Below are 26205 nucleotides of genomic sequence, written 5' to 3' on the forward strand. Positions count from 1 at the left end.
ATCAACAAAGCACAAAACTATTAATGTCACATTATGTATCCATCTCATTCTGGAAATACATAATAGGTCACTTATATGACAGCTAATAACATTCAATACAAGCGCTGTTTCAAAAATTCTGCCTTTACAAATACAGGGGGTAGGCTCCTAAAATAGCCCGCAATAAGTGAAATCCGTGAAGTAGTAGTATTATATATGTTTTAAGGCTGTAAAACCCCTCACCATACAGTTTATGCACTTTTCTCAGGCAGGCAATAACATTTTATCACATTTCTGTCTTGTTTAAACACTCAAAGAAGTTCAAACCTTTGTTTGAATTTTAATGATCAATCTACAGGTCGCACACAAGAAATTATTAAGTCACTCACGTGTATTTCGCCCCCGTGACCGTGCCTTTTCGTCCTGGCACCGTTCCGTTGTACTGTAGCGTTTTTGTATCCTTGTTGAAACATATTGCTGCAGTACTCCTCCTGTTGCAGTCCTCCGCCTTCAACCAAAGTTTAATTTCCGAGCTAACAAGCAAGCTAGCGATGACACAGGAGACACGGCAGTGGTCCACAGCCAATCAGGATGCAAAAAACAATGGGCGGTGCAGACAGGAGAGAGGGAAGAGAGAGGCACTCAAGTTCCCACAGTGCAATTTTTTTAAAGGGTCAGGCTCTGCTTGTAACAATGTTTATATGCTGTAATTAAAAAAAAGGCACAAAAAAAAATCTGGAAAAAAAGCGACCCCGCGAAAGGTGAACCGTGATCGCACTCTGAATTTACTCTATTACGGTTTATCAAAAACATATGAATTAATAAAATATGCTGTTTCATGGTTGATTACAGCTTATTGTTAGTCAAAGGATATGCATGTTTAAGCAAATTTTACATATTTTTGCTTAAATTAAGCCTTTTCAAGCATGAAAATGGTAACATGAACTAAAATACAAATAAGCATTCAGAAGATGAATTGAAAATCGTGGCATGTGTCAGGATCGGCCTCAGCCAATGTGATGGATCCCAAATAGCAGAGGAGACAAGTCCATGTCACAAAAGTTTATTAACAAAAAGTCGCTCACGAGGAGAAAAAAAGCAAACATCAGGAAAGGCACGGGAAAAATATACAAACCTAAAGGCGCTGCTTACATGGACTAGCAGGGAAAAAATAGAAAACAAAAATGTACAGCGGGACTACCAGGCTGGCGAAACAAGAACAAAAAAATCACTGCAAAAACTAGCAGGACGTAGGTAGCAAAAGTACAACAGAAAATACCGCTGCTGGAATAGCCAAGCAGGGAAAAATAATCACAAAACACAGAGTGACCAGAAGGTAAGCATGACCCGAGAACTACATGAAGCAGGTATGAACATGGAACAGGCGAGTGGCAAGGAACAATCTGGCAATGATATGACAAGAGTGTGCTGCTTAAGAAGTGTCTGGGAAATTGGCAGCAGGTGTGCTCAGGTGGCTCCTCCCAGGCCTGCCGGCAGTGCACTGCAACCAAACACAGACAGGCGGCAGCAGAGCAGCACAACAGATCATGAGCATAATATTTTACACGTGTCACTAATGTTACTGTAATGTTGGGTGTGACACACAAGCACCAGACTTGATCACAGGAACAAAAGGCTTTTATTGCAGGTTTGAATGGTCTCACAACAGGCAGAATAATCCCTAATAAAAATAAGGGGTGCACCATAAATATTGGACCGACATTCGATGTGTTCGGTCTGGATTGATACTGGATCGGATCGGCCCCGCCTATATGAAAAATATCACTTCTCGGAGCCACGCACTCCGTCGGAGACAGGTGCAGACAAACACAGCTCATTCGCATTAAAACTACAGACACACAAAACACAGTGTTCCCCGTAGGATTACTAAAAGCACTTTTAAACTGTCTAAATTCCAGTATCAAGGCTAGATTTTGTCCACCACACTTGGAATACACAATTGTGGGATCCCTTATTTAAAATCGCTGAAAAATGGTACATCGTGGGACCTTTAAAGAGGCAATCACATGCAGCACAGCAGCCTACAAGGTCTGAAAGGTGAAACTTGCCTGCAAATTCCTCTCAAATGGAGCTTCACACTGAAGGTCTTGTTTTTGGACCTAACCAAACTTGAAGCAAGTGGAGCAGGATTTGTTTCCACACTCATGGGCGGACAATCGGGGTCGCTTTGTCTATTGTAATACAGGGTCAGGCAAAATGATCTGACACATTTGTAGGTTAAATAAAAGGCAAGTAAAGTAAAGAAACAAGAAAGTGTTTTTATTTTCGAAAAGTACCTATAATGCCATTCTGTTTCATTATGTTTTAAAAATTAAAATGGGATCCATTATTGTCCACACGCTCAATGCAGATCCAGTAGCTGTGAAGTTGGTGACCATAACAAGATGGTGTTTCCAGCTGGTACGGGCTCATGTCTACCAAGATTGAAGTGCAAACGGAACGCTCGTTGTGTTGCAGTTACAGATTTGTTTGTTTTGATAAACGTTTCCATAATGAAAGCGCGATGCAGCAACTGTGAAAGAAACAAAAAACAATGACATTATAAAGAATCAAAGCATTTTTTGAAAAAAATGGCATTATATGTACTTTTCCAAAATAAAAACACTTTTTTGTTTCTTTACTTTATTTGCCTTTTATTTAACCTACAAATGTGTCAGATCATTTTGCCTGACCCTGTACACACAGCGTTATCAGGGGAGAATGTAAATTCCAGTTCAGCGCCCAAATAGAGCTATGGAGATCCTTGTAGATGGGCAATGAACAAGGCAATAAACACCCCATTGCATTATGTTGATGACAAAATGGACTTTGCGAAACTAAGCCGTGCTATGTGGAGTTTTAATTGTTCATGTTCACATGCCACACGAGGACAACTTCGGATGTTATCTCCAGGTGAGGCTGCCTCATTTATCTGTCATCCTTGGAGAACATCTTTATCTGTGTTCCACAGCGAGGGACCCTCAAAGACTTTCAGATAGAATATACGAAGGATTGATTTCAGCAGACTCACTGCTGGCGTCGCTGAGACGAGGAGATAATTACCGCTTTGACAAGCTTTGATCACGGCAGAACAATGAATGAAGTGACAGCCCCCAAAATTCAGACATTTTCCCCCTTTTTTTCTCCTCCTCCGGGTCCTCAATAGAAGCACTGTCTTGCACACATAAAGAGACCAGAGGGCCAAATGAGCATGCTTGCCTTGGCTGTCCGTAACAAGGATCTGATGATGGCTACCGTGAGGAGGGGGGTGGGAAAGTTGTTGGTTAGTCATCTCTTGTGATTTCTGATTTCTGTGGGTGGAATGAGTCACTGTGGTTGTGGTCTTTTTTCCTTGTCATGAGAAGAGGATTATTCTAGAATCTATGACGGGGGTCGAGGTGTGGAGTCACAAGGATCCACTGGAGGGGAAAAAGTAAAGTGAGGATGTAAACAAACAAGGCGATCTCTTTAGGAATGCATTCAGCACGCAACTCCTCCACTTCCTCTGTGAAGAGGCAACATTTAGTAAAAGGTCCATCCAGATGTGAGACACAGGTAACCTTTGTGTGCTTGTTTTAAAGGTCAAATGAGCCGGTTTTCCACTCTAAAGGTTAGCAGGTCTTGCTTTGTTTGCTGGTTCTCATGATATTTAAGTGCCCGATTTCATTTATAGTTCAGCTCTTCCTGTATCCTACTCATGAGTCCAGAGCTGATTTTGTTCTCGGCAAGGCTCAGGTGCCTCATTGGAAACTGGCCCCTGCAAAGCAAAGCTGCCATCAGGTCGTTTCCTCCAACGTCGCTGATGCCGTTCCCGTCCAGATCCACTGTCTGCAGACTGGCGTTCACTTTCAACACGTCAGCCAGCAGCCTGACTCCGGGGTCACCAAGGTTGTTCTCATCTAGAATGATCTGAGTCAGCGAGCTGTTTCCTCTGAGGCTGTGGAAAAGTTCTTTCCATGCCGCCAGGTCCGCACCTCCGGTCTGAGCCAGCCCTAAGTACTGCAGGTGGGAGTGATGCCTCATGTAGGATGCTAGCACCTTCACCCCATCCCCGCTTAGGTTGTTACCCCCGAGATCCAGTTCTAAAAGTGTAAACACCTTGAAAGAGCTCTCTCTAGTGGTGAGGTTAGGCATTGCCTGCTGTAGGAGTAAGTGCTGCTCAGAGGGGAAGAGTGCTGCTTGATGTATGGCGACGGCGACTCTTGATGTTTGCTCCTGCAGTTCCGCTATCCCACTCAGAAGCGTCAGCACTCCATGGTCACGCAGTCGGTTTCCAAACAAGCTGGAGGTGAAGAGGTGGTACTGTTAAACTGTCTCTCAAGCACACAGTAATTAGTTGCACTCAAGCTGTATTTGCTGATCTAGTGGTCTATGTTCTATAAGAACAACTTTATCATTGTGTGCCACTTCGACAACTAGGCTTAACCGGCTTAAGAGTGGACATGGCATCAGTGAAGCTGACGTTTACAGTGTAGTTTAAATAGGAAGTGCTGTTCTAAAAAAACGACAACATTTCAACACTGACCACAAAATGCATTTGCATAAATTAAGGCCTATTCCCTTATAAACGTCTTAGTGATGGACAGATGTTGATGTAATTTATCCTTCTTAATCTACACAGCCACAACATTCACGACACCTAAAGCAGCTAATGAGAACCCACAAAAATGATATCAACGGTGATCATAAGTAATAAAGAAGTTAGACCCTCTTCCTGCCAAGGTGTCCTCAAGCAGATACTGAATGTAGTCCAGAGTGGTTGTGCGTAATGTTATAGCGTGGGTTTTGTCTAAAATGTCACAGCACACTATTCTCTGGTCTTGTGCTGAGTACAAAGGCAGAGAGCCAAGATAATAAATGATCTTGGAAATCCCAATTCTGTCATTCTGTACATTTCTGACTCATATTTAATAGAATTTTGCTGCGTCAACCCTTACTGTAATCCTCTGATCTGAGGCTTTACTCTCAAGACGTCCAGAAGAATGTGAGCGCCGTACGGGCCGATGAGGTTCAGGTTGAGGTTGAGCAACGTGACCTCAGACGAGCTGCTCTTCAGGGCGTCCGCCAGAGCTAGCAGAAGGTCGTCTGTCAGGTCAGTGTTCCTCAGAACCAGCTGCTCCACCTCATCAGATTTGCTGAGCACTGCGATCATGGCATCCAGCTATGGCAACAAACCCCAAAAGAAAGGCATGAGGACACATGAACAGAAGTATGTTTTTTTATGCTTTGACTTGCAGCAAGATATATGATGGAGAGAATGTTGGGTAGTATTTTAATGCTTCCATAAGGTCTTTGGGGAATGAAAAGGGAGCGAGAGGAATTTTTGTACAATTTACAAGTACGCATGGAAGGTTTTCAAGTTCAAGACTGACCTAAAATCCGTCAACAAATGAACAAGAAAGTACCTTTAAGCAAATAATACTATCTCTTTTCAAATACATGAACAATTAGACCGTCAAAAATGAACAGAACCACTATGCTCTCAATGCAAATCTTCACTAAACCTGCTGTACGGGATGCATTCATGAGTTTGGTGGGTTTTTTTATATTAATATACTGCCCCCTATTGATGCAGGAAAAATGGAGCCCTATTTTTCCCTCCTTTCAATGCCACCTGTGTTTTAGGGAGGGGGTTTAATGGATTTTATGCAGAGTCCATAATTACAAAATCTGTAAACACACGCCTCCATTTCATCTTTTTTTTGTTTTTTAGAATGAAAGCAACACTCGTGAGTCATTTCTGTTGCAGCATGTGGCTAAAATGATGTGGCCAAAAACCAAATTCGACTCTGAACCCACCTGAGCTTGAAGGTTTTGTTTTTGAGCCGACTCTTCTTCACCGGCCTTTGCCTTTTTCTCCTCCTCTTTCTCTCCATCAGGTTGCAAGACACTGTCACTCTCTGCACTCAGCTCCACATCTGAGCTTGGCGCTTTGGGGCCAAATGACAGCCTCTTGTGGAGTCGGCGCCTCTGTAGCACTTTACACAAAAAAACAAACAACAACAAAAAACCAGCTAGGCATGATAACATTTATGTTGATACCCTCTGTGGATGTCACATTGCAAATACAGTTGAACCTTTAAAGTTAAATAGGATCTGTTCTGGGGCAATGATTTCTTATTTGAGGAGGAACTTTTCACATTTATTTTTAAAAATGCAGCAATGTTTTAAGTAGCATTTGAACATGATTAACTGAAATTAACTGCAATTAATATTAAGATTTAAATACAATAAGACATGTTTGCAACCGGTTACTGCATAGACTTTTCTGTCACGTTTTAGCATTTTTAAAACAATTTGTGAAAAGAAGTTAACTGCTCCAAAACAATAAAAGATATTTATTGTATTAATTATATGTAAGTGGTCCTATCCTGCATGTCCAACTTTTCAGGGTCGTAGTCTTGTTGTACATGATGTGCAAGTGTCATATTACGAGGTTGGTGTGTTTTTGAGTTATCCCTAGTTACATTTTTATGCTACGCCTGGTCGGGTACGAGAACTTCACAAGGTTTCTACGAGATTTTGTGAATTTCTCGCGACACAGCTTTAGGAACTCCATGTATGATAACTTGCCGGGTGCCAGGTAACGTTTGTCACTTTTTCATAAAACTGGCAAGCAGGAAGTCTTTCAGGTTGAAAGAATTGTGTGTCTTTCCATGGCCTGCCCAAGGAAACTAGAGCAGGCAGCGATGGGAAGATATGTTTGGTTTTTTGGGGAACAAAGAAGAGTACATCACGGCCACTGCTCTCGCCACTTCACAAACAAAGCACAGTACCATGCACAGTATTAATATTCATCCAATTCTATCCAATATTCAATTGTTTTCTTCTGTTTGCTGATAACCGGTTGGGGGGGGGGGGGGCATCTCTCTATACAATCATAGCAGAGTAGGCATGGTCACAGGAGGGGGCTGCCAAATCAGATCAGTTTTTGCCCAGGGGAGAAGAAGGCAGATTTTCCGAGTACACAATCTAGACATTTATGGAGTATTTCGCTATCGTACCCCACTGGGATCCAATGTCACTTTGAAGTCGCTGAAATTAACAGGATTTATTAAAATAAAGTGTTTGTGTCTGTTTGTCAGTGTGGCCACCTGCCGAGTCACCACCCAACTACAGACGATGGCAGTGGAAAAGGAGCCTTTCTGTAATCTCAGACATATTCTACTGAGCAAGTAGGTGAAAGACACAAGTACTACTTTTGAACTTATACACTTACTCACTCATATTTACAGTTATGGTTGTCATGACATGTTTCCTCTTTGCCATTGCTCCTACATGTATTTGGAATTTGTGAAGTATCTCAGAAAACAAAAATGCTCACTGAACTGAGGCCTCAGAAGATTTTGAGGTCTCCTTTGAGAGACATGGTGGCAGCTAAGGTTCTGGATTCAGGAGAAAATTTCTAATTATTCAACCAGGTTTCCACTGTAGTCAATTTTCATGACATGAGTGACATGAATTGACATTACTGTATGGTGTGTTTTGTTAGACATTTAACCTTTACTGCCTATTATGTAAATCACACTGTCCAAACCCTTCCTACTGGGCTGCAGTACCCTTGCTCACAGTTTGCTTGGAACCAAGAGTGCTTGTTTGGGCCCTTCTCCAGCGCGGCACTCATCTGCATGCATTCTTCATAGAAGTCCCTCAGTTGATCCCCATCTCTGCTTTTCCCATTTGACTCCCTCTGCTTCTCCCACTTCTGCTTAGTCAGTACTTCCTCATCCTGTAATGAGCCTTGAAAAACAAAAAACGCTGTTGTGCTTTGATATTGTATCCTCACAATGACAATTAAATGGACAAAGCACATACAGATGGATGATTTTTTTTTTTTTTTCTGCTGTATTTTTCCATTTTTTAAATGAAGGTTAAATTCAGGTCTCACCAAGAACTTTCCCTGTTTTGTATGTGTTCAGCTGCTCTGTGTTGCCTGTTGTTTCTATATTTTCCTGTCTGGCAGATGAAGTTTGTCCCTTGTATCTTTGGGACACGGTTGACCCTCGGGAAACCTCAGAGCTCTCTTCCCCTCTGGTGCTTGTAGCTGTCTTTTTGCTCTGTTTAGTTTGACCCTTGTGCCGCTTCTTCTTGGAGGTCTCTGTAGTCACAGCAGCCCGGGGGCCCTCGTTGTCTGTGGATCCACTGCTGCTGTCCTTGACGCGCCTTCTTGTTCTCCTCGCTGATTTATTCAACGGGATGAACAGAGGGGATGATGGACATGTTTCCACTGGGCTTGTAATAGGGACTTGGAGACAAAATAAAGTTAGATATCAATGATCGGGTTGAATGTTAAAGAACCAAAGATGAATAAGCTTTCGAAATAAATGGAAGCATTCATTTTTTAGCTTTGTACCATTGACATAGCTCTGCACTAGAGGGAGAACTAAGCGCTCCTGTGTGTTCTTCAGTTGCTGGCAGGAGCTGTATTTGCTTCGAAGACTTGTACATCTGAGAAGGATGACAAAATGGGCTTTCATAGTGGTGTATGCATCATTCCCTTATGCCATGTAGTTTACATCCCTTTCGCCCTCTTCAAAATGCGTCATGCAATTTTCAGTTGGTCGTTTGCTGAAATCAGACCTGTGGCAGGGTATCCCACCAGCCAGCCAGGACAGCCTGAAGCAACTTTTCTTGCCCTGTTGGAAGCCGGGTGCATAGCGGTACTCGCAGCAGGAGCTGATACGGGCCACCGTGATACCATTGGCATACATAGAAGCACTGAAGGGAAAACCTCTGTGCCTCTGAGAGACGAACTTGAACTGCTCTGGAAATAACAGGAGGAAAATGAATATGAGAGTACTTCATGATCAGTAATTCCCTCTGAAACAGCCTGTGAATGGCAAAAGATTATATCAGAACTTTAATGGTGAATACTACATCAGAGCATGTCATCTGGAATTGCCTGGATTTGGAATTTCATTTCATCGTCGTAAAGCTATGCTTCTACAAAACAGTTTTAATTTCAGGGTGCTTTTTTCGGGGGCATTGTCATTTTTTTGCTGGGTTCTAAAGCAACCAACCTACAAGTATATCATGCCACTTTTTAGCAGTCTTTCATTGGATGCAGTAGTGCACTACGTTCCACCTGAGTATGGTGATGCTTTCTATTTATTGACAGGTAACGACACACCCCACTATCGAAACGCAAGCCTGGTGCAGGATATTCTGATCTGAAACTCGGTAAAAATTCTTTAGCAAAAAATTATTTTGCACATATTAAAGCAGTTCCTAAGCGTATTAAAACTCTTCTTTTAGAGTTGGGATACTTTAGACAGATTCTGTCCAGTGAATCTTTATTATGTGTGTGTCAGTGGTTTATTTGTTCATAGAAAGCACACAGAACAATGAACAACTCCTACAAGGCGTTGAAGCACGCTGCATATTTCTGATTGTTCCGTGTGCTTTTTTTTTATTATGACTGCAAAATAACCCACCATGACTTCAAAGAAAGTTGTGCCAGAAATTGAAGAAAAAGAGAAACACGATTTCAGGAAACAACTTGTAGCAAACCAGTCCATCCATTCATTTTTTATGCCGCTTATCCTAAGGCGGGGTACACCCTGGACTGGTCGCCAGTTTTGGAAGGGATTAATGACGAAAACCGAGGTTCCACTGTAATATGTCAATGATCCAGAGTGTTACGTCACAATAGGGCCAAAATCTGAATGAACTGCTGAAACACACTTTTTCTGACATGGGCTCTTACCTCCCGGAGTCACCAAGCCCTTAAAGACGCAGATGTTCTCCCCGCCGTTGACTTGCTGGAGCACCTTTAGTTCATCAGGAATTGACCCCGTCCGTGACCCCCTGTGACCTTGACCTAGGTATGTCATGGTCACGGTGACGTTGGATTTCTTTGCCTCTTTTTGCACATTCAGGTAGCTCTATGAGGAGAGTGGAAAATATCTGTCCAGTGTCATTCTGACTGGAAATTAAGATTCCTACCTGTTTGTTACTGTGACCTCCAGCTCTCTGAGAGCTAACAGAGGAGAAGGATCCTCTTCTTTTGAGGTGGGAGAGATAAGGGCAGGACTGACTCAGACTTCCTCTGACCGACGTAAGGCTTGAGGCCTTTCTGGGGATGGCTGGTAGGTAAATGTCGTCTCTGTCAGCTTTAGGAGAACGCACTGTGGGATTGTCCAGCTGCGTGTACACATGCAGGACAAATGATCTCACTTGTGCTCATTATTCTTAGTATTCTTCATTGAAATGCATATTTGGTGTTAGTTCCCAGAACAAGACTGGCTCTTCTCTGATTCTATGATAAACAGAATAGTACATACACCTTGCCTTCATTTTTGCTGACGTTTGCCTGTGTGCACCAGGAGAAAATAAACTGTAAATGTAAACATGTACAGTATATTTGTCCACTTTCTCATGGACATATTAAAAGAAAAATGTCCAATGATGGATGACGAAATTACCATACACAAATAACGTAAACAAGCTCAAAATAAAGCAAAATATATTGCATCATTGTCCGTAATATAAAATAATAAGTTACATGTAGAGCTGTTTGGTAGCCATCATGAGTAATGATTAGGGCTGTCAAATGATCACAAATTTTAATCAGATTAATTGCAGTTTTTACATTTTTGAACCGTTACTGCCGTTAATGTGTTATTTTTGACAGCCCTTGTCGTGATATAATAAAGTATGAACATCAGACAGATGACCTTGTAAACATCCACAGTGTCAGGACTCTGGAGGATTCTTTCCTCTGAGCAAACTAGCAAAGGAGTTGATTGTTTTAGCATGTCTACCCGATGGACCTGGGATCTGATGAACACAACACAAGATGAAACGAGTCCAAGTTTGTGTCTTGCAGCAGAATAGACAACCAAATTGAATGACAGGAAACACTTACAGGAGTATTTGCGCCTCCTCTGTGGACTGAAAGGAGATCTTGCAGGAGAGTTTGGCCGATTCTCCTGATTCTTCTTAGTGATTCCTTTTGATATGACTCCATTATGTCACATCAGGGCAACTCATACAAGAGTGACAAGATGAAAAACACTATTACCAGCATTTCAGTAGGGAAGTCCTCTTTTGTAATGTTTGATGCATAACATAGACAGATCTGATGAAGCTATGATCACTGACATCTACAATTCTTAGATCTACACTAACCTCCTTGGACTTACCCATTGTCCTATTGGTCGAACCAGTTAGTGCTGTCAAACTATTTTTTTGTGCTGTCAGAGAGAACCTCTCAGCTGTGACCAATGATGATCACTGGCAAGAGGTTAATAGGGTTTGGTCTTGTCAAGTTAAAAGACATTATGGTTAATTGGATAAGTGAATTTCCGCAAAATGGGATTCAATATGAACAAATTTAATATTTTTGTAGTTGGAGCATAGGAAACCTGTTTATGACTTTCTAAATACTTAAATACAATGCGGATAGGGAAAGTCAGTAGATGCACCCACTAAGAAAATCACTCCATAAAAGCACTTTAAATATTAACAATCATTTGCCAAAAATGATATTCCTTAAATGAAAAAATACGTATTTTCTGACATTAGATTATTACATACACAGTTTCATTTGAATTGACCTAACTGAAACTTAGTTGGATTGTGAAACAACTAAGAAATCTGTTTTGTTTTTTTTTTCCCACGTGCCGTTTTATTTTTTTCCAAATTCTGTTTTTTCCGTTTACATTTTTTAGAATTCCTTTTGTTTACCTTGTACGCTTATTTTACCAGCATAGAGTGTGTGCTTTTTGGATTAGTGAATCAAATGTCCATTAATTAAATGAAAAGTCCTTACATTTATTGGTGCAATATATCATTGGACAGTTTTGCCCAGTAATTCAGAAATGGACGTAGCTTGGCTAACTTTTCTAATGGATGCACACATTGCTACAACAAAAAACAAACTGTAATGCCTGTGCTTGTGGTTAAGGAAGATGTAGTCACCGATGCAATTCCAAAACGTTATTAATATACAATTTTTTTTTTAAATGACACCCTTATTTTGTTCACACAATTAGACGAGAGGTGGTAAAGAGCGCTCTTACTTGTGTCCACAACTCTGGTATATACATACACATACTGTATGTACATATAGTGTATACATTATGGTTGTCTATGACCATGCATTGCCAGATTTGAAATGAAATCTCTACTCTTAAATGTATTAGAAAGTTATTTTCTTCACACTCCCACTACTAAATGTCTAAATTCAGGTTAATATCTGAATAGCGATCTCAAAAAACTAAACAGAAGGAGTCAGAGTCAATGAAATAAATTTGCACTGTGACCGAACTGCGACCTCCTCATATTTACGTCTCTGTTTTCCATCCATCCATCCATCCATCAATTTTCAATGCCGCTTATCCTCACTAGGGTCGCTAGGTGTCTCTGTCCTAGTCATTCAAACACCATTATAATAAGAAGAAGGAAATAAATGTAGCCAAAGGGAAACAGGGTAAAATTATCTTTGATTTTCCACTGCACGCTAACACACCTCCATTGTTTCCTCCGGAGGCCCGTTGGTGAATTACAGGCTGTAACCCAATCGCTGTCATCTGTTTGGCTGATTACCTCTACGAGACGGCCAGCTTGCAGATTAGTGTTCACTGTACGCATGAGTGCACCTCAGATGGCCAATAGATGGCAGGAAAAGCAGGATAAGTCATAATCTTCTTGCCGATGAAGGTTGTCGTCATGCCCCCAAAAAAACTTACTTCCCTCAACAATTAGTGCGTGAATAGACCCAATTTTTGCTGAGTGGAAACCAAGGTAAGATCCAGGAGTTATCAGTGTTGCTGGTGCAGCAAATGATGGCAGCCCTTATTCTATTGTCCTATTTTATTTTTAGAACAAATTACTGAAATCTTGCAGCAACATTGTTGTCATTTCAAAGAGGTTCAACTCAATCAGTGTCTTAAATGCCATTCTTTTTCAACACGCTTTGCTGTAAAACCGAAGACCCGAGCCAGACATCCTACCTGTTGTCTTGTCAGGTCGTCCTGCCTTGTGATGCGATACCACCAGTTCTCTTGTTCTCCGGCAAGTGACACCTGAGAAGCTGACACATTTTCATTTGATCAAGCCTGACCTTTAACCTTTAACGTACTGTTTATGTTTTGTTGGTCCAACGGTAATTCATCATCTGTTTGACAGAATGCTAATTAATACCCAAATTAGTTCCTCTTAATAAATAAACGTCATACCTCAAATAGACACCTAATTCATTCTCCCTCAGGAAAAAAAAAAAAACATGTGCCACCGCTTATAGCATTGTATTGCTATAAAAACAATTACCACAACACACACACAGCCTGCAGAACATCGACAGACTTGGCATCTGTAAAGGTAAAGCTGTGAAGTCAAATTCTGCTGCAGAAGTGAAAAACATATTGACATTGACCCAAAATAGGCATTGCAAAAAAAACCCTTCTTATTTGATGTCGGCTGACAAGCGAGCATGTCTCACGGAGAAAGAAAGTGAAGCGAGGAGGTGGAGAAAAAGCTTTTAAAGTGGGTTTTTTCTATGAGGGACACACACCACTGAGGTAGAAGAAGAAGAAGAAGAAGCAGGAGAGATCTACCAATAAGTGACATACAGTAAAATAATATCATTTTATTATTTGTTTCTTTGTTTTATATTATTTATGAAAAATGCTTAAAATATAGATTATTATGTAATATGAGTATATTCATGCATTTGTACAAATAAAGGCCTACTCGCTGGATACCCCTAAGATTTGCCTTGTACTCTCTGCAGTTCAGCGACTAAAGGAGGAAATACATTGTACATTGTTGTATTTACTGTACAGTTGCACACCTTTTATAACCACAGAAATCCCTACCTCACATCTCTGAGTGGGGTTTGCATGTTCCCCCGGTGCGTGTGTGGCTTTTCTCCGAGCACACCGGCATCCTCCTACATTCATGTAGGTTAACGTGCATGTTAGGTTAATTGGCGACTAAATTGTCCATAGGAAAGAATGTGAGTGTGAAAGGTCGATTGGCTGGTGACCAGTCCAGAGTGTAGCCCCGCCTCTCGCCCAAAGTCAGCCGGGATAACAGACGCCTGCGACCCTAATGAGGATTAAGCAGCATAGAAAGTTAATGGATGAAATGTATATCTTTTTCATGGTGACAAAATGAAAAAAGGCCTTATGATTCATGTTATTCGTAAGACAAAACATTCAAAGGTGAGTTTTTTTACAGGTTAAATGTTAATCATCAGGTAGTTTTTTTTTTTTTTTTTTTAGTTTTGACATATCTTTTGTATCAACACAGTAAAACAGATGAGTTTATTTGGGGTTGAAGCTCACAGTTTCACCACTAGAGGGTGCAAGAAGACCGATCATCACATCTCAATGGACTTGGTGTGAGAAGGACGGACACCCAGCTAGCCTGCACTCAAAACATAAACGGTGCTGAAATGCATTTGCACTGTTAAATGTGTCCACCTATAAGACTAATAAGACTATAAGACTTTTCTAATAAGACCTGTACTGTAAGCATGAGCTAGAAACACGCTGCATGGAGTCACTTCACACGTGCTGCAGTCCTAAATAATTGTCACTTTCCATTTCATGGTTAAATGAATTTAATATCAAAAGTCTAATTACATAACACCAATGAATTACTGTACATTTTCTGAGAGCTGGAAAGTGACAGTTGGGAGAGAAGCAACTCTTATTTCACATCGATTTTCACACTTAAGCAATTAATCATCGGCACACACACACACACACACACACACACCACTTATCTGCAAGAAGTGTGGCACCATGTCACATTTCATTTTTGTCACGTTGAGAATTATTCTTCTGACAGCTGACCTCTACCCTTCTTTCCCTTGGGCGGACATGAAGCTAATATACACAGGCAATGCATGATTGCACATCTGTTGGAAATCCATCATCACACACTTAATGATCTAACTTTCCTGCAGAAAGGTCTTTGTTGAAAGTTACATTACAACCAGTCTTAGCAGAAGGAGGTTTTTCAAATCTGCACATGAGCAGTGGCCCGCAACCTTTTTAGAGCCCACGGACCAGCTTTTTTTCTGTCAAACCTCAGATGGACCAGTGGAAAAAAAGAATGCGTTAGTGCATGATGCGTGTTTTTTTTTGTTTTTTTTTTTACCCCTGTCCTGTCCAGCCTTTAAAGCAGAGCACGGCAGGAGCAAAGGAGCCCCGCAAGGCAGCTCCCCTCCCCAACCACGCCTGACCGTAGGCCACCCCCCAAAGTCCTGTTTTGCGTGATGCGTGTTTTTACCGTCCATTTCTTTGTTTTGGTTGTGGTCAGTGGCAAAAACTCTTGCACTCAAAATTGGATGGAAATGGCAAAAATGTTAAAAATGCTAGATAGTTTCTTTTAACGTTAACCCAAAATGACAGAGCAGCAAACTTCTCTGCGGTGGACAGCATTCAGAGTATTCTTCCTGGAGAACCATTCAGCCCTGCTAGGACGTTTTCCACCCTAATGAAAGTCATTGAAAGTGAAGATCGGAAAAAAGTTGTGTCGTCAGAAAGATAAAATAAGGACAGATAATCTCGATGGTGTCAAGACAGGAATGAGTGACTATGTTGAAGGTGAAGTGGAATCTTCAGTAAATCCCTTCTTGGGGGTGTTACAGGCAGGAGTTGTATCTGACATGAAGGTCTGCCTCTGTGGGTGTCTTATCTCCATTTGTCACTCTGTGGCATCCTCACACAGCGCCCACCTTTTTAAAAAATTATATTCCTCAAGGTCTGAGCGGATGATAGAGAGATTTACTCATCAGGGTCATAGCTGTGTTTAAAAAAACCGGAAATGCTTCCTTCTTTGAGTCATGTTGTATTGTATTTGAACAGAAACTGTTTGCTGCGTAGTGAATTATTTTTATTCGATGGATGGCATGTCAATGACATCTAAATTGTTGTATATGGACATTGTAGACGTACTTTACTAAATAAAGTATTACTAAAGATGTTGGGGTATAGGGGTTGTTTTGAGGAGCAGTACCTCGCATTAGTTTCCATTCACTTCTCCTTGATAAGGCAGTCTAATGCTTGAACTCCCTTAATCGCCCTAAATCTCTCACCTATGGCTCCAAGTAGAAGGTAGTGCACACTTTCGGCCATATGCCAAGCACATAAAGACTGGACCTGGTAGATGGGACAGAGGAACCAACATGGTCAATGGCCCAGATGGCAGCGGCACCAAAGTGTGTGGCACATTTGAGTCTTGGCAAGAAAAAGAGAAGTGGTTACCTCAGAAAGGATCGGTACCCTGCTGAGTCATTTCCCACAGCTAGTCATGAGAGCAACCAGGAATGCGCCGAGTAAAAAGGGACCATGCTGGGACCCTTGCTGCATGACCCTCTGTAACTAGCACCAGGGAAGAAGAGGACTTCCAGGTTGATAAGGAGAGATCGAACAATACCGGAGGCTCACACCAGAATTGGAGGCCCTTAGCTGATGTGACTCATCTGAACACCAGGAGGAAAATCTTAAAGATTGGAACTTGGAATGTACCAACACTATATGATCCAGGAAAAGTAGAAAATCTAGTCAAGGAAATGGCGAGACTCACTGTTAACATCATGGGAACATGTGAATCAAGATGGACAGAGAGTGGTGCATACCGATTTTGATGAGTATATGCTGTACTGCTCAGGAAGCGATCAATATGTAAATGGAATTGCAATTATGATGGAAACACAATGATCCAAATCAGTAACTGGATTTTGGCCTCTATCAGACAGAACCCAAATGGTCAAAACAAAGGCAAAGCCTATGAACATCAACATTATACAAGTTTACATGCCAACTACCGACCATACTGATGATGAAGTAGAATGACTATGAAGACATAAACAAATGTCTACAATATGGAAGTACTGAGAGCAGCACCACAGGAAAGTTTAGCACAGGGAAAACCAACAAAAGGGGAGAAAGGATGATTGAGTTTTCTGAACAGCACAATACATAGCATTGTACGCAGTAAAGCAAGATTACTATTGCAACAACACATCATCAGTAGGGTAAAACTAACCTGTCTCACGACAGTCTAAACCCAGCTCACCTTCCCTATTAGTAGGTGAACAATCCAGCAGAATACCAGCTGAGATTTCACACTAAATGGAAAAGAGACAACAGGCAAAGAATGTAGAACCAGAAAAATACCACATCAACTAAGCAATGAAATTAAACCATCTTGTAAAGAAGCCAAAGAAAAATGGTGGGATGAGATGAGTGTGAGGAGATTGAGAAACTGACCTACAACATCGTAGCAAAGAATTGCACCAGAAAGTCAAAGACATGACGGGTCAAAGAAAAAAGAAAAATAGTAGCAGGTTAAAAGAAGAGAAATGGCAAAATGCTCTTTGAAGATGAAGATACTGTAGAAAGATGGCAGAAATACATCCATGAGTTGTATGACGATCAAAGAGGATTAGCCCCTAGCGCAGAAGAAGAAAACAAGGAATATCTTGAATTCTTAAAGGAAGAACTTGAATTGGTAGTCAAGAGAGTGAAAAACGCAAACGCAAAAGGAAATTGACATGACTGCAACAGAGAGGCCAAAAACGTAAAAGCATTCCTGGAGCTGAACGTATTTTAAATGTGATGAAGTTGATATATAAAAATGGCTACATACCTGAAAGCATCTTTGGAAGAATTCAGACGAAATTCAGTCGGTGTCTATAAAAGTACCATGTTCGGTATCCAAGCCTCGGTGATAAAATTGAAGTGTTTCCCACCTTCTTCATCAAAGTGCTGGCACTTACAACTTTTTTGGCGCCATAGCGGGTTATTTAGAAGCCACACTCAATACAAAAATGCATGGACTGTGAGTCAGCAACATGTAAGGTGCTTTGTTTGGACACTTGATTCTGCGGAACGATACAGTACACAGCAAAACGACTAGTTTGTCACGTGCAATATTGGATGAAAACCGAGACAAAATTTAGGCAAATATTTTCGACAAAAAGCAATGTATACAAAAACTGGGTTGTACGAAAACCGAGGTTTGACTGGCTATCAGGGCTTCAACTGGCCGCCTACGGGCCCATCAGTAATATCAGGCTAGCCTCCAACTTCAGTTCAAACTTTGATCCTTAGTGCTCATGTCATGTAGAGGATTTTTGACTAGCGTTTTTGCAATACTTCCTGAAAAACAGCAGTGTACTCCTATCTTGACATACTGTATATAGCAGGGGTCACCAACGAGGTGCCCGCGGGCACCAGGTAGCTCCCCACGACCACATGAGGTGCCCGCAAGCCTGCTTTTCACTCAGGTTTTTGTTAATGTTCTGGTAAAACAAGCATATTCGCTTTGTTTGGGTTTAAAATAAGCTCTGAAAATAAATGTTACAAAAATGAGTAGCTCTTGGCCATTTAAATTTTGTAAAAGTAGCTCTCACAAGGAAAAACGTTGGTGACCGCTGGTATATAGGATATTGGACTAGCGTTGACATATGGATTTATATATTAGATTATATTAAAAAAAAAGAATCATTTAGTTGTCTAGGCCTATGGTTCCATATGATAACCTCTTTCCTCCTAGTTCAGTTTCAATAATCCAGACAGGAAGACAGATCTATTTTGGTTTAACGACCCACAGTGATACTGGTCATGGTCATGTTTCCCAAATTCCTTCCAAAATGTGTGTACAAATAACTCAAAACTTTATCACATTAACACATTTTAGCCTAAGTAGACATTGATAGTGCAGTGCTTCACATACAGTAGTTGACTTTTGTCCAACAATTCCCTCTCAATTTCTTGTTTACAATCTGCCAGTGATTGACATGCGGTTAGTCCAGACTTTAGTGTGCCTTTCACCCTAACTTAGCTGGGTTTGACTCTGACAGGATAAGCGGTATAGAAAATAGATTATTGCTTTAAGCTTGTTGTGACATACAATCCATACTGTTGACCTTTGAAGAAATAACTTCAACATATAAAGCTAAATGCCTTCATTCATCTTTTATTTGGATGGGCAAAGTGTTAAAAAACTAAATTATACTGAATGATGACGATGAAAATGAAGAATGCATAGTGATAACAAGTAAAATGACTCATCCTGTGAAGATGTGCTTAAGTTCATCCCGGATCGTATGTCCCAATCGTCATTGAGTGAGGTCGGGGAGAGCTGTGCGTTTTACGGTGCCTCTGGGTTCCTTTTTCCTGAGCTTGACCTCAATATCATTTTACGCTGGGATTTTGTGTCAGCTGCAGAGTTTTTCTTTTACTACTTACAGCCCTGCAACCTGAAAAGATCTCACTTGGAATGCAGGTCACACAACCACTGAGTCCATTTTTCTCAGGCAGCTCAAGACCGCAAGGACATGTTTAGGAGCTAGTTTAGCGTATTACAGGAAAAACAAATTTTAAAGCACTGTGTTTGCAAAAATTAAGTGTGGCCACTCATCTGCTTTTGTATTTATTCATAAGTAGCTCTCTATCGAGAGGCACCATGCCTTCCAGGCTTGATGTATAATTTTTTCATTGGCCTGTGGAATGGATAAGGACTGATTTCTGCCTAGCAACAGTAATGGTAATGGCATGACCAGAAAAAGAACACAGTGGTGTGCAAACTACAGCCCGCAGGCCAAATGCAGCCCGCCATCCATTTTTAAACGACCAGTATCAAAGTCTAAAAATATATATGGCCTGCATATAACATGTACTTAACTGTTTTGTTCTGCTTATTTTATTTGTATTGGTGTAACGGTATGTGCTGACCCTGACCACATATGAGAAGGCTCGTCATACCCACCAAAAAGTCCGGAGGCAAATTTTTGTCCCCGTCCACATTACCAAAGAGGTGCAAGATTGCAAACAAGCGCTTTGCATAGGGCCCTATGATTTCCTCGCTAACAGAATCGCAGAATTGGCCAATAAAAACATAATCTACTGTTAAACGTGGAATCTCGTGGAAACTGACATAATGTGAATTAAATTCTATCATCATGAGGAGAAGGAACATTTGTGTGGGGAAGTATTTCCCCAACGGACTGCTCATTCATGGTGGTATTTTCTCACAAACACTAACCCGCCCCCTCCCTGAAGCCTGAATAGCTGGGTTTGGCCTGGATCTAATTCGCTGAGCAAATGTTTTGCATCGTAGTTGTTGCTGTAGTAGTAGTAGTAGTTTTAGTAGCATTGACATGTTGCTTGCTTTGAGGAACAAAAGCAACACATGTCCACTTTTTTTTGTAAAACTAATGCACAGTTTTTAGTAGAACAAGTTTCTGCATTCTTCATTCAGACCAGGGGTGACCAAAGTGCAGTCTGGGGGCAATTAGTGGCCTGCGGGTCGTTTTTTTATTGGGCTGCGGCACACGGTAGAATTATAATTAAACAGAAAAAACAGCAAAAATGTGGAATCTAGAGGTAAAGGCACTATGCAAAGAGCAAAAGCTTGAATGTTGAATGTTGACACTTAGCAAATAATAATGGCGATGCAGCCGCCGCAAGCGTCGCAGCCATCTTGTTTACGCATGTGTTGCACAGCGGATGAGGTTCGCAGCCATCTTCATCACATACACAACAATGGACAACCGATAGTGCGCATTAATATGACGTCACAGAAAGTAAAGCCAAGCGATTTTTTTTAGAGGAGGCATTTTTGTCATGCAGATGTATTACTCTTTTGAACACATATTGTTTTGAGAAGCCAAACTCTTTACTTAACTAACGTCAATAACTAAACGGAACTACGTTTCTCATCACCGAAATCCGACCAGAACTTGGTTCACGGGACCAAGTGTGGGGTAAGTCACCGTTGATGAACTACACTGCTGATGGGGATGTCATACAAGTTCATGTCAAAACATCCAAACTATCCCTTTAACATTCGACATTATAACGTTGTCTTCTTTTATGACACCTTGATTCAAATAATGCAATAATGTATCTTAAAAAGATTACAAATGTGTTTTTCCTGTGGTAGACAACCACAATTTTATTTGAATTCTAAATTATTTTTGGGCAATTTCTGTCATTGTCATTGGAAGAATGTAAAAAGCAAGTAGCGGCGAGTATAATACTTTTGTTGATATGTAGCCTACAAAGTGGATTTTTTATATTTATATTTTTTCGTATTAAATGCCACTAGTCATTGGTCATTCCTCTGCCTGCATGGTTTTGCTTCTTCATACAGTTTAGAATCTCTCCATCAGCACTTTGCTTACCTTTTCAAATGTGCAGTGCATGGTGTGTGGGTGTGATAAAAGGTTGTTGAAGGCCACAGCTACATTTATATCGTCACGATCTCGCCATATGTAGCAACACTGTGGTATGGACAGGGACAGACATGGTACTTGTCACATGTAGAGTAGAAGAAATAATGGCTTATATTTGACGTACTGCTTCTTCATTAAAGTCCTTCAATTATTTAGCAGCGCCTGCAATGACTGGGACTGAATCCTCATGTAGAAAGGCCAACGTTGTAAATCTGTGTTGTAAGTTGTTTCAGTCCATTGCATACATAAAAGATACGTTGCCTGAATGAATAAACAGTTTCTTTTGAATGTTTGACATTTCTTTGGTCAATATCTTCTCCCAGCCCAGCCTAAAATCAGCCTGCCAAAATCCCCCAGCAACCCAAATACTAAAGCGGCATTCACTGTAAGCCACCACCTGATACATTCCAGGGAATGACTTCTTCATGACATGCTAAGTTTGAAGATCACTTACATTGACGCCGCGCTTTATTGTTATGAAATACAGTTGGCGAGTCGGCTGTGCAGACAGCTGAAGGAAGTTTAGAGTTTCATTGGCTCGACCACAAGCTGGCAGCTCTCTGGTATGCGAGACACCTCAGAACTCCCATGTGCCTCACATGACCGCCATACTGTAGGGCGCATTACATCACTTGTTCCTCTTTGGATTGATGATGGGGTCAACTTCTTGACATCATGTGAGTAGGGAGGGTTTTACGTGGATTTTCCTTGTCGCACCTCGCAATTTTTTTGTCCTCACCCTGATTGAATGTTGACAACCTCTCATGCACTATTAACACACATATAAAAAGATCCAGCACTTATGACCTGATGGCAGGTCTTCCATTTATACATACAGTATCTGGCTCCTGCCAAAGTCCACAAGGTTGAACTTTTGAGGTTAATACGTGTCTGCCATTTAAGATACATTTACTGCTGTTAAAGCCACACCGAGGTGCAAAAATGATTAATGATGGTAGCTTTCCAGCACAGTAACACATAGACTATTTAGCTGGATTACAGTCAAGGTTACCCCTCCTTACACACAGAACACGTGCTGTACGTAGGGCACTACAATCCATGGGGGCCCCCATTTTGCACAAGGGGGTGCATTATCTGCAAATGTGCAAAGGATGAGCATCACTGCTTTAATGCATAGAGCACCAAGTTAGCCCGAGGCAGGAGAGGAAAAAAAGAGACGAGTAATCTGACGCCGCTCTTATTGCCTCAAATATTGACAGAATGTCAGAATTTACCCTCTCACCTGTCAATCCTTGGTAATGTAAAGGTACAGCTGTTGCCGATTAAAGGAGAGGGCGTGGGGTCTATCCCAGTCCGGGACATTTTTTCATTGATAGAGGTGGTATTTAGAGGTGGATTAAGACTGTTAAGGGCTCCCGAAGGCCTAGATACCAAATGAATGGCCCGCCAGTCGTAGGCTACTGCAGTATATTGATGGGCGGTGAGGTTCATGGCTTATGAACTCCACTCCTGTAGATTTTTTTTAATGCCATTTTAATGCCTGGTACAACTAAAGGTACATTTGTTTGGACAAATATAATGATGATAACAAATGTAGCTCATAAGAGTTTAATTTAAGAGCTGATATCTAGCAACTTCCATGGTTTTCTTGATAATAACCAAAAACATGGATAGTCATAGCATTGTACTGCCAAAAAAATTCACTTTTATGAGCTATTTTTGTTGTCATTGTTATATTTGTCCAAACAAAGGTACCTTTAGTTGTATCAGGCATTAAAATGAACAAGAAACTGAAGAAACAAGGGTGGGCTAATCATTTTTTCCATGACTGTATATCATATATTGATATTCAACCTAAATATATCAGGATATGAGTTTTGGTCCATATCGGCCAGTCCTATTATTTTCTAACCAATTTGTATATTAAAATCATCATCTATATTGCTATAAATGCTTTAAACCCATCTTACATTGTCACAAACAGGCTCCAACATGACAACGTATCTTGCACGTAACACAGAACTCGTGGATGGACCCCGCTTCAAACTCACTGTGTTCTTTAAAACATTGTTAGCACTGCAGTAACACGCTTCACCTTCCACAGAAACATGATGTAAAAAAACAGTTCCCCAAAGTATTGATTAGAAAAAATAGATCAGTTGAAATCTTTAAGGTAACACGTATCCTGGACATTATGCCATATTTCTGATTTTGAATCAATGTCACTTTCGTTATTGTCTGAACTTTGAGGAAAAAATGGAGAAATAGCACACAAATACTCAGAAGTTCTCTTTGCTTTGTGTGTCAAAGCAGATGTCAGCTCATTTTTACATATTCTTCCACAATTCAATTTTAGTTACGTTGTGTGCAGACTACGCTAGTTATGGTTGCGAAGTGTTCGCGTTTTGTCCGAGTATGGTCAAAGTACATGTCGGATGTTGCAAAATGAGTTTGGTGCACGATGAGGTGTAACCTTGGAACTTTGGAAATCATAGCAGCTGAAACATAAGATCTACAGTTTTGTATTATTTATTTCATCGTCTTTGTGACACACTTTTGCATGTCACAAAATGGTGATGCTCTGACATCACATTGTGTTTTATACGCAACAGAGCCAAAGAAAATATTCAACACTGTCTCCCCTGTTTATTGAATGTGTTTGCCGTGTATTTTTATTTGGTTATAGCTGCAAATCACTGTCGTCTGTGCTTCATGCCCCTCGGCGTGACGTCACCCTCTCTTGTACCCCTTTCAGGAGGCTGACCCTGATAGATTACATCATTTACAATTATGACATAGGCAGTTGCAGGGACAAAAATGGAGCATCCACCTGTTCTCATAAAATATCTATCAGCTACTTCGCACTAGCTCCTGTGCATGATCAGCAGGTTGCCTTGAACTTCATATGTGCTTTTAATGTATTTATACTACATCTTTGAAAGGACCACATTTGAAAATAGCTACGTGGAGTCACTAAAACTGATTAAATTAAATGTTAACAATATAAATTGTGAATGTTTTTTTATCGTTGAGGACCATATTCACTTAATATGAAGCAGCTGCTGTCTGTCAGCTGTTATTTTATGCTCCCAACCTTCCATAAACCCCATGACCTCGGGAAAATTAGGCCTTTTACAGCTGAATGTGTCCCAGCAGGTGTTTAAAAACAGCTCATAAAGTGACCAAATGAAAGTTGCCAGCCAAAGAGTTTTCGTGTTGATTCTGGGAGGGCAAACTAGGATCATCTCTGAGGAGTCCCAGGGGAAATCTCAGCCACTTCTTGCTGGATAATCGCAGGGATCTTTTCTTTGCCTGGTGCGTCAAGGTCAGTTTTACTTTGGAATTTTTTGCTCCACGGTATGCTGTTTAATTTCACAGACTATATAAAGTTCATCATATATTTGAACAAGCTACATCCATGTAGGATAATAATTAGGTACCTCTACTGAGGTACCTAATAAGGTACCTCAGTAGAGTCTTGACCACCATGAGATGAGTCATTGATGGTGTTTCCACGGAACAGATATAGCTCGGCTTTCTTGATGCAAAGCACGTTGTCATACAAACTTCAAAATGACAAATAGTAGCTGACAGACTTGGGTAAGAGAGACCAGACTAACAGTTGAAAAAACACTTTTATCTAAAATGGTAACAGGCTCTTGACAGAATGACTCAATAACTGCTAGGTTTAACTTTTTTTGCACATTTAGAAATACACATTATTAGCTTATTTAACGCCTTCAAGTGTGAGTCAGTTGTCAGCATTGTCATTCATCCACTACTGACTGACAGATCTAGCTGAAATCTCTAAGAATAAGTCAGCCAGAGAAGAAATGGAAGAAATGTCCCTAGTAGGTTATATTTCCATTTAGGTTTTTTGATAATTAACAGTATTATGCAAAAGCTGCTAAACTTATTTCAACAATATTTTGATATTATTTTTTGTCACTTTTTTGAACACTGATATTTTTCCCTTCTTTCTTCTCATTTAATAATGCAAAACATTTAATGACAAAATTCAGAGTTACATTTTTTGGCAGTACAATGCTATAGCTATTCATGTAAGAACGTAAGTGATTTTGGTTATTATCAAGAAAAGCATGGAAGTTGCTAGATATCAGCTCTTAAATTAAACTCTTATGAGCTATATTTGTTATCATCATTATATTTGTCCAAACAAATGTACCTTTAGTTGTACCAGGCATTAAAATGGATCAATAAACTGAAGAAACAAGGGTGGTCTGATCTTTTTTTCCATGACTGTATATGAAACCAGTATGTATCATAATTTGCCAGACCTGGCAGATCACATGGATTAACTGTACATTTTTCTATCTATTTATGATGAGTGTTATTGGCCAGGCACGCCGTATGGGGGGGATAAGTTAGGACAATTTAAATAGGTAATTATTCAAAAATAAAAAGGGGGTCTCAGTGTGATTTTTTTTTCATGGGTCCCATGAATTCCTGGCTGTACCCATGCTATTGGCTATTCTAAAAAAAGAAACCATAAAACCACCTTAATCTAGACAAAAACCTATTTTACTTACTTATATCACTTGTGTAAGTTACAGAAGATGAGACAACTTTCAATGTGAGAGCGGGTCGGACTTACCATTAGGCAATCACATTTAACGTACATACTATATTACTGTTTTAGTTTTCATGCGCTTAAAACTACATCAAAATGCGTAATCTATCATGACCGCTTTCACTGTGCCCCTCTCCATTCTCATGTGCTCATGTGCAGATTGATTCTGTAAGACGGGAGTGAAACAAACTTGTTGGCGCACTTGGGAGAGTACTGATGAGGAGTTACTCAGTGGAGTGAGGAAGAGTAGAGTAGAACTATATTTTTTAATTCATAAAAACTTCCGAAGGTAGACAGCCAGAGGCTCTTGACAGCAGCACAGCACAGTAGTTTTAGGGATGAAGCTGAGCGTGACACTTTTCATATTAAGTGTTGCTAATATTAAATGACTGTATATCAACGTTGCTTAATGTTCTTATCAATTACATTAAAAGCGTTTAGATGACTCATTTGTTAGGTAATAATAATCCCCCAG

General features: G+C 40.5%; 2 protein-coding genes across 3 annotated transcripts in view; one reads left to right on the forward strand and one right to left on the reverse strand.

The window, feature by feature from the left end:
• Positions 1-1354: 1354 nt before the first annotated feature.
• LOC129179363 (uncharacterized) lies at positions 1355-13811 on the reverse strand. Of its 2 annotated transcripts, none has more exons than XM_054772537.1 (12): positions 13800-13811; positions 12936-13015; positions 10847-10966; positions 9925-10122; positions 9686-9863; positions 8560-8743; positions 8333-8427; positions 7868-8224; positions 7549-7719; positions 5779-5957; positions 4917-5140; positions 1355-4261 (listed from the first exon to the last, which is right to left on the reverse strand). In XM_054772537.1, exons 3-12 carry the CDS (start codon positions 10946-10948, stop codon positions 3643-3645), a joined length of 2307 nt encoding a protein of 768 aa, XP_054628512.1. In that variant the 5' UTR covers positions 10949-10966; positions 12936-13015; positions 13800-13811; the 3' UTR covers positions 1355-3642. The 2 variants fall into 2 exon arrangements, with proteins under 2 accessions (XP_054628512.1, XP_054628513.1); XM_054772538.1 differs by lacking the exon at positions 13800-13811 and adding an exon at positions 10656-10758 and having other exon boundaries at positions 12936-12947.
• The window catches only part of si:ch73-29c22.1 (kelch-like protein 20), a 33406-nt gene continuing 10550 nt past the window's right edge, over positions 3350-26205 (forward strand). Inside the window, exons 1-2 of the mRNA XM_054772539.1 lie at positions 3350-3534; positions 7065-7154. Coding sequence (XP_054628514.1) covers positions 7102-7154 — 53 coding nt within the window. The 5' untranslated portion in view covers positions 3350-3534; positions 7065-7101. The remainder of the gene's footprint in view (positions 3535-7064; positions 7155-26205) is intronic.

This window comes from Dunckerocampus dactyliophorus, chromosome 4 (assembly GCF_027744805.1).
Source record: "Dunckerocampus dactyliophorus isolate RoL2022-P2 chromosome 4, RoL_Ddac_1.1, whole genome shotgun sequence".
NCBI lineage: Eukaryota > Metazoa > Chordata > Actinopteri > Syngnathiformes > Syngnathidae > Dunckerocampus > Dunckerocampus dactyliophorus.

Coding starts and splice junctions, on each gene's coding strand:
- LOC129179363 (XM_054772537.1), bottom strand. CDS start 10,948: ATGGAGTCATATCAAAAGGAATCACTAAGAAGAATCAGGAGAATCGGC. Junction 10,123..10,846: donor GAGGAGGCGCAAATACTCCT/GTAAGTGTTTCC, acceptor GTGTACACGCAG/CTGGACAATCCCACAGTGCG. Junction 8,225..8,332: donor AGTGCAGAGCTATGTCAATG/GTACAAAGCTAA, acceptor TTTGTCTCCAAG/TCCCTATTACAAGCCCAGTG.